Source organism: Aethalodelphis obliquidens, unplaced genomic scaffold, assembly GCF_003676395.1.
Source record: "Aethalodelphis obliquidens isolate GAN/ISIS:26980383/991018 unplaced genomic scaffold, ASM367639v1 scaffold57, whole genome shotgun sequence".
Lineage (NCBI taxonomy): Eukaryota > Metazoa > Chordata > Mammalia > Artiodactyla > Delphinidae > Aethalodelphis > Aethalodelphis obliquidens.
Window position 1 is genome coordinate 6248359 of NW_020838001.1, and position 15263 is coordinate 6263621.

At 43.7% G+C, this 15263-nt stretch overlaps 2 protein-coding genes across 5 annotated transcripts in view; one reads left to right on the plus strand and one right to left on the minus strand.

The window, feature by feature from the left end:
- AURKA (aurora kinase A) overlaps positions 1-15263 on the plus strand; it is an 18257-nt gene continuing 2994 nt past the window's right edge. The window contains exons 1-6 of one of the 4 annotated variants that reach the window (XM_027086945.1): positions 1-178; positions 3805-3848; positions 6555-6834; positions 8859-8913; positions 9972-10163; positions 10940-11078. In XM_027086945.1, the coding sequence (XP_026942746.1) occupies positions 3810-3848; positions 6555-6834; positions 8859-8913; positions 9972-10163; positions 10940-11078 (705 nt within the window). In that variant the 5' untranslated portion in view covers positions 1-178; positions 3805-3809. The other 3 variants (XM_027086948.1, XM_027086947.1, XM_027086946.1) reach the window with 3 other exon arrangements.
- MIMS2 (mitochondrial inner membrane scaffold 2) overlaps positions 8404-15263 on the minus strand; it is a 22536-nt gene continuing 15676 nt past the window's right edge. Inside the window, exon 3 of the mRNA XM_027086949.1 lies at positions 8404-8689. Within this exon, the coding sequence (XP_026942750.1) occupies positions 8431-8689 (259 nt within the window). The 3' untranslated portion in view covers positions 8404-8430. The remainder of the gene's footprint in view (positions 8690-15263) is intronic.

Genomic DNA, 15263 nt, shown 5'->3' on the forward strand with positions numbered 1-15263 from the left:
CGTGACTCAAGCCGTCGAGTTGGTTTTGAACCAATGAAAATGCAGCGCCTCTCTAGCCCCGACCAATCAGCTTTCGGGTTCGAGGGTTTAACTCCTATTTAAAATGAAGACTTTGACTCCTAACGGCCGAGCTCTCGGGAGGACTCGGAGCCTTCGGGTCGGAGGTGGGAGGCCGTAGGTACGTAGACCTGGGGCATCTCTTTGAGGCGGGCGGGAGGACCCTGGGTGGCCTTTGGGGGTGGGTGGGAGGGAAGAGGTCTTTGGGGCCGCTGGGCCGGCGAGGGGAGGGTCGGGGCGAGAAAGTCTCCCTTGGTCCCCCAGTTTCTCCCTGCGTTCCCCCCCCCGTTCCTCCCTGCGTCCCCCCGTGCTTTTCCAGCGCCCTCCCATCAGCTCCTGGGTCCCCAGACGCCCTGTAACATGCCGCCTGGTGTTTATTAAACACCTGGAGTGCGTTGGGTTGTGTGGCGTGGGGGGGCGGCTCTGGGGGGGTGCTTTCTGATGGGATTCTCGTGTTCAGTGAGCACCTGGGTAAGGAGGTACAGAAGGTTTTTGCTGTCTTGGAGTTTGCGTTCTGGGGGGTGGGGAGACAGACGATGAAGTAGCAAGATAACTTCCACTAGGGAAGGGCGCTAGGAACCGGGGGCTACTTTGGGTAGACTAGCCGGAAAAGGCCCTTGTCCGGGCGGGACGGATGAGTGGGTGAATAAATAACTTCCTCAAAGAGGCCTTCCTGGGCCAGTACTTCTCAAACCGTAGACCTTGGACTACCCTTATCGGGATTACTTGAGCGTCTTTGTTAAAAATATGAACCCACCTAAGGGATCAGAAGCGCTTGGGTGTAGGACTCAGGTGTCTGTATTTTTATCAAGCTCTGCAGGTGATTCTGATGTTTCGTTGAGAACTCGTGGTCTAGCCCAGCCACATACTGGTCATCTGGGGGTGTCTTTGAAATGCAGGATGTAGTTTTTAGGTCTGGGGTTGGGCCTGAAAGTCTCCATTTCTAGCGAATGTCCTCCTGATGTAGATGTAGCTATCACCCTTTCACTGTTTCCTGCTCATCCTTAACCTTCCTAGTTCTTTGAATTAAATGCTTCTCAGCGACATACTCATTTCCTCTCCACTCTCTTGCATCTGTGCAGACATTTGCAGGTTTAACGAAGGAAGGAAAAGCCTCAACCCACAGTGCAAATCTGTTTTGCTGTTTAGACTAGTAGGATCTCTAGTTTGAACTGCAGGGATCTTGTGCAGGTCGTCTGGACATGTGACTCCTGAACTCCGCTGCAGGCCAGAATCACCTGAGAAGCAGTCTTCTTGAGGCTTTCTCCAGAATTTCTGGATCAGAATCATGTTCCATTCTGTTACTGTGCTTCCTGAGAAGGAAAGTGCATTACATTGGCGTGAATGTCTGTAGCTTCTGTGAAAGACGGTTCAGTGTTCATTGGTCTGTGTGCTCTCATGAGTCTGCTGCTTGTAACTGTTAGGGAGAGTGAAGAGAGCTTCAGAGCGTGTGTGAAATTCGAGGAGAATGTATTTCCTTTTCTTTTTTGTCTATTATGTCTAAATGGCTGTTTATAAGGACTCCAGGCTCTTTAGCCTGGTCCTGGCTTCGAGGTGGAGTTATTTGATTACTTATAAAGTGGATGTGAAAGCGTGGGGCTGAAGAGTGCTTTCTGATTGGATTCTAGAGTATAAGGAGCATCTGAGTAAGAGAAATAAAGGTTTCTGCTTTCTTGGAGTTTATGTTCTACTTACTTGATAGGTTGTTGTGCCTGACTCACAGGAAGTGATTCTAACACTTCCTAAGTGTTAGAAACTATTTTTTATTACTGATCTGTTTTGTTAATGGATTGATTCATTCCCAAAAGATGAGCATACATACTGTGTGCCAGGCATGTTCTGGGGAGGTAACAGTGAACAAAATGGGACTAAGCTCTTCCTCCTGTGGAGCTTACTTTCTTTAGAGATACTGAGCAGATAGCTGGGTATCTGAGTCTGGGGACTCAGAAGGTAAACGAGTACAAATAATGTTATGTAAGGTGTTAAGTAAAAGATGATCTGAAAGGGGCATCTCAGCATGAATGAAATGAAGGAACAGCCACACTTCTCTTTTAGGGAGGAGCCTCATAGGTAGAGGGAACAGGAAGTGCAAAGGCCCTGTGGCAGGGGACTTCTCTGCCAGGGAAAGGGAGGAGCCCTGAATGGCTGGTGTGCAGTAGAGAAGAGGAGGAGATCTGGTCACAGAGGTGGTCAAGATCCACATTCTGTGAGGCTTTATAGGCCTATATGTGCAAGTAAGATTTTGAATTTGAGTTGAGGAACCATGAGGGGCCTCTGAACCAAGGACCATATATCTGACTTGTTAATGGGATCACTGGGCACAGTGTTGCAAATGGACTTAATGGGAGAAGGGTGGAAGCAGAGTGACCATTGGGGAGCCTTTTGCAAATAATTGCGGGGAGGGAAAATTGTGGTTTGACGAGGTGGGAGTAGTAAAGGCTGTGAGCAGTGATTTTGAAGATAGAGCCTGTAAGATATGCTGATGGATCAGATAAGGGTTTTGAGGGAGAACCGTGTAAAAGATTGTGCTAAGACTTTAGACTTGAGCAACTGGCAGGATGGATTTGCCGTCTACTGAGATGGGGGCAGCCCAGTCCGCCATCCGAGAGAGCGGGTTGCCGGAGATGGGGTGGGGAAGGGAGCAGGACTTCAGTTGGGGACAGTTTAACATTGAGATGCTCTCAGATTACCAGCTGGTCAGAGTTCCGATGGAAATTTGGGGATCCTCAGCCTGTGGATGGTACTGAAAGCCAGGAGACGGGATGAGCTCACCGAAGGAGTGAGTGTAGTTGGGAAAGAAGTGTTTCTGGGCAACCCCCATGGCAAAGGGGAAAAGAAGTGTGCCGGAGAGAAGAGGTTTCATTTGGTGTGTTGGGTTGAGACGCCTGGCAGACCTTCCTGGGGGATCCTGAGCAGGTTGTTAGAGAGCCTGGCAGTCGCAGGAGAGGGGAGGGCAGGAGATGCAAATTCGAGTTCTCTTGTTAAAGATGTTCAGAGTCCTGGGGCCGTAGGCAGGTGTAGATGGAGACCTGCAGAGTCCATTCCGGAGTCACCCCAGACACTGAGATTGGTGGTACGCGTGAGGCTGATCAGCAAAGGCGGTTGCGATGGGACAGCAGTAAGGTGAAGACAGATCTGCGAGCTAAGCGAAGAAAGGAGTGGAAAAAGAGTGCAGGATCCCCTGGAATGCAGGGAATGCACGTTAGAGGAAGGCCGAGAATTGACCTTTCGGTTTAGCAACAGCAGGGGTCAGTCTGGAGCTGGGCTGGCAGTGGGGATAAAAGCCCTGTGGGAGGGAGCTTGTGGCAGCGTGAGGGAAGTGGTAGAGACTTGCAGAGCTTTGCTGTTGAAAGGGGAGGCCAGAGATGTGGTCATAGCTTGAGTCAGTTTTGGGGTAAAGAGGACCTTTTTTGTTCTGAAGGCAGCAGGTGTGGAAGCTGGCTTGTACAGTGATGAAAGTGGTCCGTTAGAGAGATGATGGGGCAGGACAGGGCGGTTCAGGAGTGAAGTCTGAGTATCGGGGGAGGGGCAGGCTGCAGTGTGTGAGGTGGGGGGAAGGCCCCATGCCTGCACGTGGTATCTGGCGAGAAAACACTGCTCCCTTATCAGCCTCATTTGGATGACAAAACATGTAAAATTCTGTGTGCTGTTGAGGCTTTTTCATCAGGATTTATAACCGTCATCCAGCATAACACTTGGAAGCAGGTGGATTTTTACAAATTAAAGGTGGTTCTTTTTTCTTTTCAGGCATCATGGACAAATGTAAAGAAAACAGCATCTCGGGGCCTAAGGTAAATCGAATAATCTGTAATCTCAAGACACATTTATAAAACCCAAAGAGAGATTGGGTTTTATTTTATTATTTATTTATATTATTATTATTTTTTATTGGGGTATAGTTGTTTGAGATTGGGTTTAAAATCTAGAATTCTTTTTACCTTTACTCTGGGTTGTAACTTTAGATCCCTCTACCACGTTCTTGGGTGGGAATTAGTCATTTTTCTACGCATTCAATAACACTTCGTTGCTTCTTTCACCGTAACTTTTATTTCCTCTGCTTTGTCTTACAGTTAGCTGTTTAAGTATCTCTATTGCTCCATTGCATGCAGGATAATGATGTACGTAGTAGGTGCTTAACACTTGCCCGTACTTCCTTGCTTTCCAGAAATTAATTTCTTTGCCGTAGTTGGTTCTGCTCACGCTTTAGAGGAATGTCGAGCAGCAGTTCAGTGGGCATTTCCTGGGCATTGCAGCCAGGTTCTGTGTCAGGTGCAGGGATCACAACGGTGAAAAGCATGTGGTCTTTGACTTTAAAGAACTTAGAGCCCTTCTGGGTAGGTGTGTGAGCCAGTACCATACTATATATACATATAACCTGAGTAATTCCTGGGAGGGGTGCTCAGTTCAGCTTGGGGGAGATTGGAATCCAGGAGCAGAGACCCCCTGGCCCTTACTTAGCATTTGATGAATATTTGTGGAGCAGTTAGGTGAATGGGTCTCTCACAGAAAGATCCTTTTAATATAAGTAATCCCCGGGTTTTTTTCCTTCTAGGAAATTAGAAGAATATAAATACTGCTTTTTTTTTTTTTTGAGGAGAGGGGTTTGTTTTTAGAAGTCTTCATCTTTGAAAAATGGATACTTAGCCTTTTTTACTGGCTGAAAGTGTAAAAATGACCAACCAGAAAAAGGCTAAATTGGTTCACTGTATTTGATTCTCAATTCTGATGATAAAAATCATTTAAAAAAATTGCTCTAGGGACTTCCCTGGTGGCACAGTGGTTAAGAATCTGCCTGCCAATGCAGGGGACACGGGTTCAAGCCCTGGTCCGGGAAGATCCCGCATGCCGCAGAGCAACTGAGCCCGTGCGCCACAACTACTGAGCCTGTGCTCTAGAGCCCGTGCTCTGCAACAAGAGAAGCCACCACAATAAGAAGTCCGTGCACTGCAACTAGAGAAAGGCCATGCGCAGCAATGAAGACCCAACATAGCCAAAAATAAATAAATAAATTTACATAAAAAGAAAATTGCTTGATGTTTAAAATGTCTTTTGCTGCCTGAATGTCTGCTGTGTTGTGGATGCTGCTAATTTCAGAAGCAATCTCTTTTTCCTGTAAGTTGGAAACCCTCTCTTGGAAAGCACTTGTACCAGCAAGCTGGTGATGGATTCTGAGGCTTCTCTTCTGGCACTGTTTGCTCGTTTATGAGGAAATTTCCTCCATTGAAGCTAGAGGAAGTGCCCCCTGCCCTGTGTTTGATTAGCTCAGGGCCTTAGAATTTAAGTATTTTAAAAACTCGTGACATCCAACTTACAGGCATGTAAATAATATATTTTGGTAGTAACTTTTTTTTTTTTTGCGGTACGTGGGCCTCTCACTGCTGTGGCCTCTCCCGTTGCGGAGCACAGGCTCCAGACACGCAGGCTTAGCGTCCATGGCTCACGGGCCCAGCCGCTCCACTGCATGTGGGATCTTCCCGGACCGGGGCACGAACCCGTGTCCCCTGCATCGGCAGGCGGACTCTCAACCACTGCGCCCCCAGGGAAGCCCTGGTAGTAACTTTTTGAAGAGCCTATATTTATTTTGTCTTTTGCCTCAGATGCATTTTGTCAGTATTGAACACTTGGAAATTGAAACACTACTAAATCAGTAGTAATTAGCTTTTTGGACTATTAAAACTGTGGTCATTATTGTTAAAAAAAAAAAAGTAATTAGCTTTTGTGGAAAATCTGGCAAGTACAGAAATTCTCCAAAACTTCTTTACTCAAAGATAATCACTGTTGAGGGCTCCCCTGGTGGCGCAGTGGTTGAGAATCCGCCTGCCAATGCAGGGGACACGGGTTCAAGCCCTGGTTTGGGAAGATTCCACATGCCGCGAGGCAACTAGGCCCATGCGCCACAACTACTGAGCCTGCGTGTCTGGAGCCTGTGCTCTGCAACAAGAGAGGCCCACGCACCGCGATGAAGAGTGGCTCCTGCTCGCCGCAACTAGAGAAAGCCCTCGCACAGAAACGAAGACCCAACACAGCCAAAAATAAATAAATAATAATTTAAAAAAAATCACTGTTGAATATTTTGTTGTATTTCTTTCAGTCTCTTTTCTAAACATAGGTATTGTCAAAGAAATGTCATTGGAATTGGGATTTTGGTATACAGTTTCCAAATTGCAGCTTCTTGCTAAATAATAATTCCCAAGTCATTGTGAATTCTTAGTGTTTAATGCCTCCTTTTTTCAATGAAAGTTTGTTCATGAACATTTGTTTATGGGGGCGTGCTTTTTAGGGGTGGGTGTTGGGGAAGGGGAGGCGGTGTCATTCAGGTATTGCAGCCATACACTGTATGCTCTGGAAGTGCTGATTAAAATCGCTTTCCCCTAACGTCTGTTATCAGTGAGTGACACTCATTTTCTTATATTGGAAAAAAAACTTTTGGAATATTCTCTTGATATTCAGCTTTCGTTCATGGAGACCATAAAGTTCCTTTTTCCTCCCCAATCTAGACTACAGTTCCACTTGGTGATGGCCCAAAACGTGTTCCGGTGACTCAGCAATTTCCTTCTCAGAATCCGGTGTCTGCGAACAGTGGCCAGGCTCAGCGGGTCTTGTGTCCTTCAAATTCCTCGCAGCGTGTTCCTTCACAAGTGCAAAAGCTTGTCTCCAGCCAAAAACCCGTACAGCCCCTGAAGCAGAAGCCGACGCAGGCAGCCAGCGCCCCTCGTTCTGTCTCCAGGCCGCTGAGTAATACCCAAAAGAGCGAGCAGCCCCAGCTCCCAGCACCTGGTAATCAGCGCTCTGAGGCTCATTGGAGAGTCATTCTTTTTAGTTGCTAAAAAAGCAAGTGTGTAGACGTGTGTTTATTGTTTGGAACCCTAGCTTTTACGTCATTTTCTACTGAGGATGGGGAGAAAATCTGGTGTCCGGGTGAAGTACCTGTGTCTCCTGTGGGCCAGGCCGGACTCCCACCCTCAAGGAAGAGTTGGCAGCCAGGGAGGACACAGCAGCAGTGCCGTGTTCTTTGATTGCATAGTAGGGGCGGAGGGGAGGGATGGGGTTCTTGTAGCAGGTACTCTTGGAGCTGAACAACTTCAGGGTTCTGGGGTGTGGAGGGAAGTGCCCGGCGTGGGGAGTGGGTGGACTGAGGCGGGCCAGGTCAGGTCGAGGTGGGCACTGCTGGCCGCGGTGAGTGGGGCTTTATCCCATGTGCACTGGGAAGCTGCTGAAAGGTTTTTGAGCGGAGGACGGGCTGACTTGCCTTTATAGAAAGCTCATCTGAATGTGGGGCATGAATTGGAGAGTAGCATTGCTGGACCCAGGGGTACCAGATAGGAGGGAAGCCATTGTGGTTTGGGGCCAATATGGCAGCGGCCTGACCTAGGCAGAGCAGGGTCGGTGCTAATAGTTAGCATTTACCAGGTGTGAGCGCTCACTCCGCAGGCTTCCTTCATCCGCGTTGTGTCATTCTGTCCTCGTAACCACTCTACAAAGGCAGCCATGGTTTTTAACTTGGTTTTGTGGAGGAGGAAGCTAAGATTTTGAAGTGTTAACTTATTTGAAGACAGCCAGGATGGAGTGGTGCAGACAAATCCGAGAGCTCACTTAGGATGCAGACTTGACTGAACTGGGCAATAAACTGGACATGGGGATGGTGGTTATACTGGTGGCCTTAACTGAGATTGTGAACCAGGGAGGGGAAGTCCAGTTGAGGCCTGAATTCAAATACCTGACCAGAGCAAAATGTGCTGCTGTTAAGAGTTTGAAGTGCTGGAAATAGACAAGTGGAAATGTCCCATGTAATTTCCCCTTGGCCACCAAGACAGTGGAAGGAGGTGGTGGTTGGCTTATGTTTTGTTGCACATTGTCTGTAGCAAATGGACAGCTGGCTGGCCCACCTCCTGGGGAAAAGGTGATGAGGTGGGAGCTTGTGATGGATGGGAAGATTGGTAATTCTGCTTTAGAAGCTCTTCATTTAGAAACTGAGGCTTCAGGGGGCTTCCCTGGTGGCACAGTCGTTGAGAGTCCGCCTGCTGATGCAGGGGACACAGGTTCGTGCCCCGGTCCAGGAAGATCCCACATGCCGCGGAGCGGCTGGGCCCGTGAGCCATGGCCGCTGAGCCTGCGCGTCCGGAGCCTGTGCTCCGCAACGGGAGAGGCCACAACAGTGAGAGGCCCGCGTACCGCAAAAAAAAAAAAAAAAAAAAAAAAAAGAAACTGAGGCTTCAAGGAGATTATCTAAGGGCCTAGCTATATGTATCTGCTTGTCTTTACTCTCGAAGTTCTATAAAGACTTCAAATGGCAGGAGTGAGGTTACAGTGTAGTAAGTAGTCTTTTTAAAAAATATTTTATTTATTATTTATTTATTTTGGCTGCGTTGGGTCTTAGTTTTGGCATGCGGGATCTTCGTTGAGGCATGCGGGATCTTTTCGTTGCAGCACGCTGTTTTTCTCTTCTCTAGTAGTGGTGAACGGGCTCCAGGTTGCATGGGCTCTGTAGTTGAGGCGCACGAGCTCAGTAGTTGTGGCGCATGGGCTTAGTTGCCCCTTGGCATGTGGGATCTTAGTTCCCCAACCAGGGATAGAACTTGCAACCCCTGCACTGTAAGGCGAATTCTTTACCACTGGACCACCAGGGAAGTCCCTTTTTTTAAAAAAAAAAAAACAAAAAAAAAACTAGAAATAGTTCAGATCTATCATTCTGGACATACACTAATATTTTGGACATACACTAATATTCATCTCTAATCAAAGATTTCTAACTTATTCTGCATAGTTATTCTAAAAACAGGTTTTTAACTTACTCTATCTAGGAAATAATCCTGAAAAGGAAGCGGCATCAAAACAGAAAAATGAAGAATCAAAAAGGTAAAGTTTTATCTTGTTTACAGAGTTCTGTGCCATCATTCTACTAGAATACACCATTTAATTGCAAATTTAGTTATGGGAACACTTTTAAAATAGGTCTTTATACTGTATTTTCACTTAGAAAATATAGATGTTTCAAATTTCCAATCTTTAAAGAAAGGGAGAAGGAATTTTAATGATGGATGTTTATTAGGGACTCGAGTTTTTCTTATTGCTTTCCAAATTTAGAAATGACTTGTATGAATCTGCTACAGAAATGTGTGAAGTGAAAGTTCCTCTCCACCTTCAGAAGTAACTACTACATATGGTTTATGTATGCTTCTATACTTTTTTCTATTCTAGTAAAGAGGTGGAAGTTAAAAAAACAACAACAAAATGTGGTCCTATTGCAGAGCTATGGACTAATACATGACTGTCTGGGTATTTTGAAAGTATTGACAGAATTATTATACTTGTTCCTCATAATAAAGCTTGGCTGTATTTTCCCCTGCTCTCAGTCTCTGAATTGTCTAGATTCTAGAATGTGATAGGAGCCAGGAATGAATCCATAGCCTTTTTTGCTCTAGCACCTACCGGAGGCTTTCTGAGAATCTACATCCAATGGTTCTCGCCCCACTGCCCTGCGGGCTCCATCCCACTCGCTTAACCAGAGTGGTGGAGGCTGTGCTTGGTTTGAAAGAGGCTCACAGGTGGTTCTGCAGCATTTTTCCCTCTCCAGTTACTCATCTAATCCTTCTTACGGTCCTAAGTGTTGTTGTTAATAGGTCTGTGCTCCAGGGCATAGTACTGCCGTGGGACACTTCCCAGTGAGTGCTTCAGTTCTAACAGTCCAGGTTGTTCCTTGTCACAGAGTCACTCAGCTGATGGCGGGTGGGGGCATGGGGGGCTTAATGTCTGTGGTGACTCATTAATTGTGGTTATTGGTTTGGTTCTTGCAGAGGGTACATACTCAATACAACTTTGAATATAAAATTTATAGGATGTCTACTACTCACTAATATACATTGTTAGAAAAGATGTGTTTTCTTCACATTTTAAAATGTTCAATTCTTTCCTAGAAGGCAGTGGGCTTTGGAAGATTTTGAAATTGGTCGCCCGCTGGGTAAAGGAAAGTTTGGTAATGTTTATTTGGCGAGAGAAAAACAAAGCAAGTTTATCCTGGCTCTTAAGGTATTATTTAAAGCTCAGTTGGAGAAAGCAGGAGTTGAGCATCAGCTGAGGAGGGAAGTAGAAATACAGTCCCACCTTAGGTAAGTTTTCAGATGTCCAGGAAGAGTGGCATACAGAACTTTAAGAGTTAAACGATTGTAAACTTCTTTGTAGAAGGCTGGCTCCGTAGTACTGCAGAGTGACTAAATTCACTAGACTTAAGTGCCGTGGTCCTGAAAAATTGCTTGAAGGTTTGTTTTGTTGATGGAGTAATTTACTGGAGGTGTTCTTGTTTTGTTTTGTTTTGGTGGGTAATTAAAGGGAATGATACCTTTTATTTTGAGTTAGGTTGCAAACTGGCAGCCTACAGGTTGACTTTGGCCAGTGGATCTTTTTCTTTTTGCTTTCGGTGAATTAAAAAAAAAGCAAAACAAAAAAACAGATAGCCTGTGCTCAGCTGTCCAAAGTTGTCAGCAGCACATCCCATGCCATTCGTGAACGCTGCCTGTGTTGTCTATCTCATGGTGTTTGGGTTTCAACTACTGTGGGAATGCCATGTCTTTTTTTTTTTTTCCAATTTGCAGAGACTTAATATTTATCTGAATTCTTTCCCCACCTAAGAATATAGATGGCCTAAAGGAAGACAATAGTCTTAACTAAACCCAAGGTCCATTAATACCTTGAAATGCATGTAAATTGATAGCAGTGTACATCTTTTTCTTACAGTGGGTCTGTAGTTTCAAATTCTCAAGGGGGGTTGAAGTGGGATCTGTGGCCAGCAGCAGTTTTCACCACTGGTTTCACATGAGCATTTGTTTGATACTCAGTACATATCAGCTCCAAAACCAGGTGTTAGAGTGTTCGTCCTTCGTTGCAGGCATCCAAATATTCTCAGGCTGTATGGTTATTTCCATGATGCTACCAGAGTCTACCTAATTCTGGAATATGCACCCCTCGGAGCTGTCTATAGAGAACTTCAGAAACTGTCAAAGTTTGATGAGCAGAGAACTGCTACTGTAAGTTTTCATTTGTTCAGACTAATTCTGTTTCCTCTATACGTGTCCTACCTAGCAGTGGACCTTTCATTATATAATAGAGGGGGTTTTGTCTCATGGGAAGATAGCTTAATCAGATCAAATATTTGAAATGGAAAAATCAAAATAGCTTAGGTGTACCTTTTATATACAGATAAAATCAGGTACCAAATGGAATATTGTGGTTGGTTTCCACAGCTGTTTCTGTGGAAATGTATAGTTGCTCTCTTTAAAAAAAAAAAAAGAAAAATTTGTTTTAGATTAGTTTTAGACTTATAGAATAACTGAAGATAGTACAGACTTACTTTCTCTTATTAATACACACCTAATTTTCCTATTTATATTTTATCAGTGTGGTACAGTTGTCATAACTAATGAACCAATATTGGTACATAACTATTGACTGAAATCCATACTTCATTCAGATTTCTTTAGTTTCTCATGATTAGATGAGGGTCATGGGGTTTTGAGAGGAAGATCAGAGGTAAAATACATTCTCGTATCAAGGATACATACTATTAACCTGATTCATCCCTGAGTGTCGGCCTTGACCACCTGGCTGAGGTAGTGTTTGTCAGGTTTCTCCACTGTAAAGTTACTCTTTTTCTCCCTTTGCATGCTCTGTCCTTTCAGAGGAACAGCCCATGGGGGGTTATGTTTCATCTCCTATAGGGCAGGGTATCGACATAAGTTATTTGGAATTCTGTACCAGATATTTCTCTATTCTCCATTATTTATTTACTCACTCATTTTTATTTATTTATTTTTGACATTTGGAAGTAATGTTTACTTCTTATATAAATTTAGTAATAAATTTTGTAATCCTGAAGGAAAAAATAATAGAGAAATTGGGCAGAAGGTAATGTTTGAAGTGATAATGGCTGGGAATTTTCCAAATTTGATAAATGATATAAATCCTTTGATTCACCAGACAAAATTAATCCATAGACATAAAAGACATATAACAACAAATACCCACACCAAAGGCAAAATGATGTTAAAATAGTCAGAAAATGGAGTCAATCATTTATTAACATGGACTCATGGATTATTTTATATTTTGAGTATAATCTAATACCACTTTGCTCTCATTGTTCCAGCTTTGGCCACTGGGAGCTCTCTCGTGGTTCCTGTGTCCTTTGGATATGTCCCTATCGTTGTGTGTGTGCGTGCACAGAAAAGCACTTGCTTGTTTTCTGGTGCTATAAGATGATGTTCCAGCTTCATCTTGTACATTTCCTATCCCAGTCTTAGAATTCGTTATTTCTCCACGGAGCTTTGGTTCCTTTTATTGGAAAGTGTTACTAGAAACCAAGATCTGGGCGCTGGATATGATCATTGCTACTGAGTGTTATTACTTCTTGGCTTTCAGCTGACAGAGAGCAAGGAAATATGTGTATAGTAATCCATGTAAATGCATGTATCTAAAAGTATTTCTATATTTATCCATCCGTATCTATATTAAGCAAAACATGAGTCCATTATCACATGGATCATTTTACCCTCCTCCCTTGCTTATCTGTAACCTCCACCCCAACATTGAGAAACTTGGGTTCCACCCTCCGCCATCCATTTATCTGTTCAATTCCAGTGTTCATGTGTAGTGGTAGCATTGTTAACCAGTTACCCTGTGGGAAACAACTGTATGCATTTGAGATTCATCTGTATCTTTTAGGGTTTGATAGCTCATTTCTTTTTATTGGTGAATACTATTCCATTATTCTCTCTTCACCTACTGAAGGGCATCTTGGTTTCTTCCAGTTTTTGGTGATTACGAGTAAAGCTGCTATAAACAATTGCATGCAGGTTTTTGTGGGACATAGGTTTTCAAACTGGCTGGGTAAATACTTAGGGGTGCGATTGCTGGCTTGTATGGTAAGACTACATTTAGCTTTTAAGAAACTGTTAAACTGCCTTCCAAAGTGGATATACCCTCTTGGCCTTCCCACCCACGAATGAGAGTTCCTGTTGCTCCTCACCAGCAGCTGGTGGTGTTGAGCCTTTTGTTCTTTCTTTCTTTTTTTTTTTTTTTTTTTTTTTGCAGTAAGCGGGCCTCTCACTGTTGTGGCCTCTCCCGTTGCGGAGCACAGGCTCCGGACGCGCAGGCTCAGCGGCCATGGCTCACGGGCCCAGCCGCTCCGCGGCATGTGGGATCTTCCCGGACCGGGGCACGAACCCGTGTCCCCTGCATCGGCAGGCAGACTCTCAACCACTGCGCCACCAGGGAAGCCCGGTGTTGAGCCTTTTGGATGTCAGTCTTTCCAGTAGGTGTACAGTGGTGCCTCAGTTTTAATTTGCAGTTCTCTAATGACGTACAATGTTGAGCATCTTTTCATGTGTTTAGTTGTCATCTGTATATCATCTTTGAGGTGTTTCTTCAGATCTTTTGCCCATTAAAAATTTTTGTTGTTGTCTTACTGAGTTTGAAGGGTTCCTGTGTATTTGTGGTACGTGTCCTTTATCACGTTTTCTCCCCATCTGTGGCTCATGTTTTCATTCTCTTAACTGTGTTTTTCAGGGGCAGATGTTTTTAATCTTAATAAAGTTCAACATTATCAGGTTTTTGTCCCCCGCCCCCAAATTCTACTTTCCTTTATTGTGTGAAAATTGTTTGAAGAAGCTGAGTCTTAATTTGGGCTGTTTTTTGTTGAATTAGCCGATGATGGGCCTGTTGAATGGTGGTTACTTCGTTCTGTTTCTTGGTGGAGGTCTCTGGGTAGTATGTACACTCATTTTCTTTTTGGCATTGATGTAAATGGCATTAAGTTCAGGTGGTTTTACTTTTATCTTCTGATGAAATCACAGCACTATTGGTGAATGACCCTCTGGTCCTGTCTGTGCAACGAGGACGTACTATTTTAAACTTAAATATTTGCCCTTTGGATAAGTAGAAATCTATTTTATTTGCTTTTTAAATATTAGTTAACCAAACTAGTTTCTTATTTAATTGGCAATTAATATTTGTAGTACTCAGTTTTCCTCAGTCCAGATGGAGTTTACTTTGGTGTAAACAGCTATTTGAAAGAAAAGATTGGTTCTTTCTAGATTCCTTAGTTTGGAGATATATACACGCACCTGTTTTTCTTTTCTAATAAAAATAAGACTAATTCTAGAGAAGTGTTAGGGACCTTTACGTGTACCCACAATCTAATGTGGGAGGTGTGGAGGGAGTTGGGTGCCAGAGAGCTCTGGTTCTTGCCGAGGTTTGAGCAGGGACAGCCTGTTGCCCTCCGGAATAGTAATGTGTGCTCCTAGGGCATCATCAACCCAACTTTGGTGCAGGAGACGAGCTTTCTTTGCCTTCACTTTCAGTTTATTATGGTCTAAATTTTGGTCTCTGGCTTTGGCTGAAAATAATGAAAAATGTCCTTTCTGACGATAACATCTGGTTTCTACCCATTTGTTTAGTACACCTTTTTTGGTATAAAATAATGTTCAGTCCTGTCTAGAATTACTTTTGGGAAACAAACGCTTCTCTAACTTAAGTCAGAGCTAAGTATATTCTTTCAGTATACTATAAAACCATTCTTATTTATATGTTAAAGCAAATTCCGGACCTGCTTGCTAGATCTTTTAGTTGAAATGCAAACAAAACGAACGAAAGGACTGACTTGCTTGTGTACTTTGAAGCTGACTAATGAATTACTATGTAGTGTGTCCCCAAATTTAGCTCGCTACTTAACATGCCAGGACAACTGCTCTTAGTTTATTGTTCAGGATTTTTTTCTTCCGGTGCTCTTAGAGTAAAGTTTTAGCTTCAGACAAATCCTTTTGTTGTAAATTGGCCTTGGTTTAAAAATGGGAATGGTCTGTACTTAAGCGTTTTTGTTTTAAATGTTAAAAACCGTTTACATGTCTGACTCCCTAATTTATACCAGTTTTTCAATATTGTCTTAATTCATTGCTGCTGGGCCATATATTGCCATGTGGGGATGTAGTGCTGTCTCTGTGTTTTCCTGTCTTTCAATATCACATCTGCTGTGTTAGCAAATAACATAGCACAGAATCACTTGTACTTAATGCTGCACACTAAATTGGTTTGTTTTCTTGTAGAGTCATCCATTTTCTCTAGTTTTGGCTTTAAAAATCTACGAAACATGTTAAAATCTATGTTGGGTTTCCTTTCAGAAGAGATGTCTAAAATTGTGTTATATAAATCTAAAGCAC